This window comes from Emiliania huxleyi (genome assembly GCF_000372725.1).
Source record: "Emiliania huxleyi CCMP1516 unplaced genomic scaffold EMIHUscaffold_3506, whole genome shotgun sequence".
NCBI lineage: Eukaryota > Haptophyta > Isochrysidales > Noelaerhabdaceae > Emiliania > Emiliania huxleyi.
Genome location: NW_005199357.1, coordinates 1,103 through 1,954, shown reverse-complemented (window position 1 = coordinate 1,954; position 852 = coordinate 1,103). Strand labels below are relative to the sequence as shown.

At 61.3% G+C, this 852-nt stretch overlaps 1 protein-coding gene across 1 annotated transcript; it reads right to left on the bottom strand.

Moving 5' to 3' along the window:
• EMIHUDRAFT_374036 (hypothetical protein) lies at window positions 1–519 on the bottom strand (the record flags this gene model as incomplete). Its single annotated transcript, XM_005772746.1, has 1 exon — window positions 1–519. A coding segment is annotated over exon 1 (498 nt), but the record flags the coding sequence as incomplete, so codon positions are not given.
• Between the last annotated feature and the right edge of the window lie 333 nt (window positions 520–852).

Sequence of the window (852 nt, the reverse complement as noted above, 5' to 3'; positions counted from 1 at the left end):
GAACCGACTCCCGTCTTGGTCGTTGCTCTTGTCCAGCTTCTGCGAGTACAGCACATAGACGACGCTCTTGCCCTCGCGATCGATGATCCGCCGTACCTTGAGCGACTTGAAGAGCAGGGATCGCGCCTCGGAGAACACCTCCTCGCCTTCGACGGTGGTGACGGCCTCAGGCCCCACGACCACCCTTCCGCGGGCGCTGCACGTCAGGCCCGCAAGAGTAGGGTCGGTGAACACGTCGCCAGCCACGATCTTTTCGGTCAGCGGCTTTTGGAAGTCGGAGAGGTAGAGCTGAACGCCGTCTACCTTTGGGTCATTGAAGGACTCGATGCGCAGCGTGTCCTTCAGAAAGAAGCCGCTGCCCGACATCTCGCCCACAATGCGCTGCCCGTCGTTGATGTCTGCATAAGCCGGCGCCATACTCAGCGGCGTGCAGGCCAGAACGGCGGCGCAGGCGAGCGAAGCGGGTAGCGCCGGGAGTCGCGGCGGTGGCAACCTCATCTCTCGCAAGCCGGCGAGCAGCGACAACCCGTGAATAATTCTTTTTATCAAGGAAGAAAGCCCAGGGTTCGACATTTTTGGCTGGTAAGGTATGGTAGGGTCACGGCCAAAAGGGTGGGGGGGTATGGTCCTGGCCGCCGGAGGCGGCCTCCTCGAGGGGTGGGGGGGTATGGTCAGGCTGCTGCTGGCGGCCCTCTCCAGGGGTATGTATGGTCATGCTGCTGGTCTGCACCAACCACACCGGCAACGCTTTCGGCACGTTTTGTGGGCGAGCGGGACGCATCCTGGCACTATCTGGCCCATCTATGACAGTGACGACCTACTCTACATGTATGAGCCTGAGAAGTCCCTTTC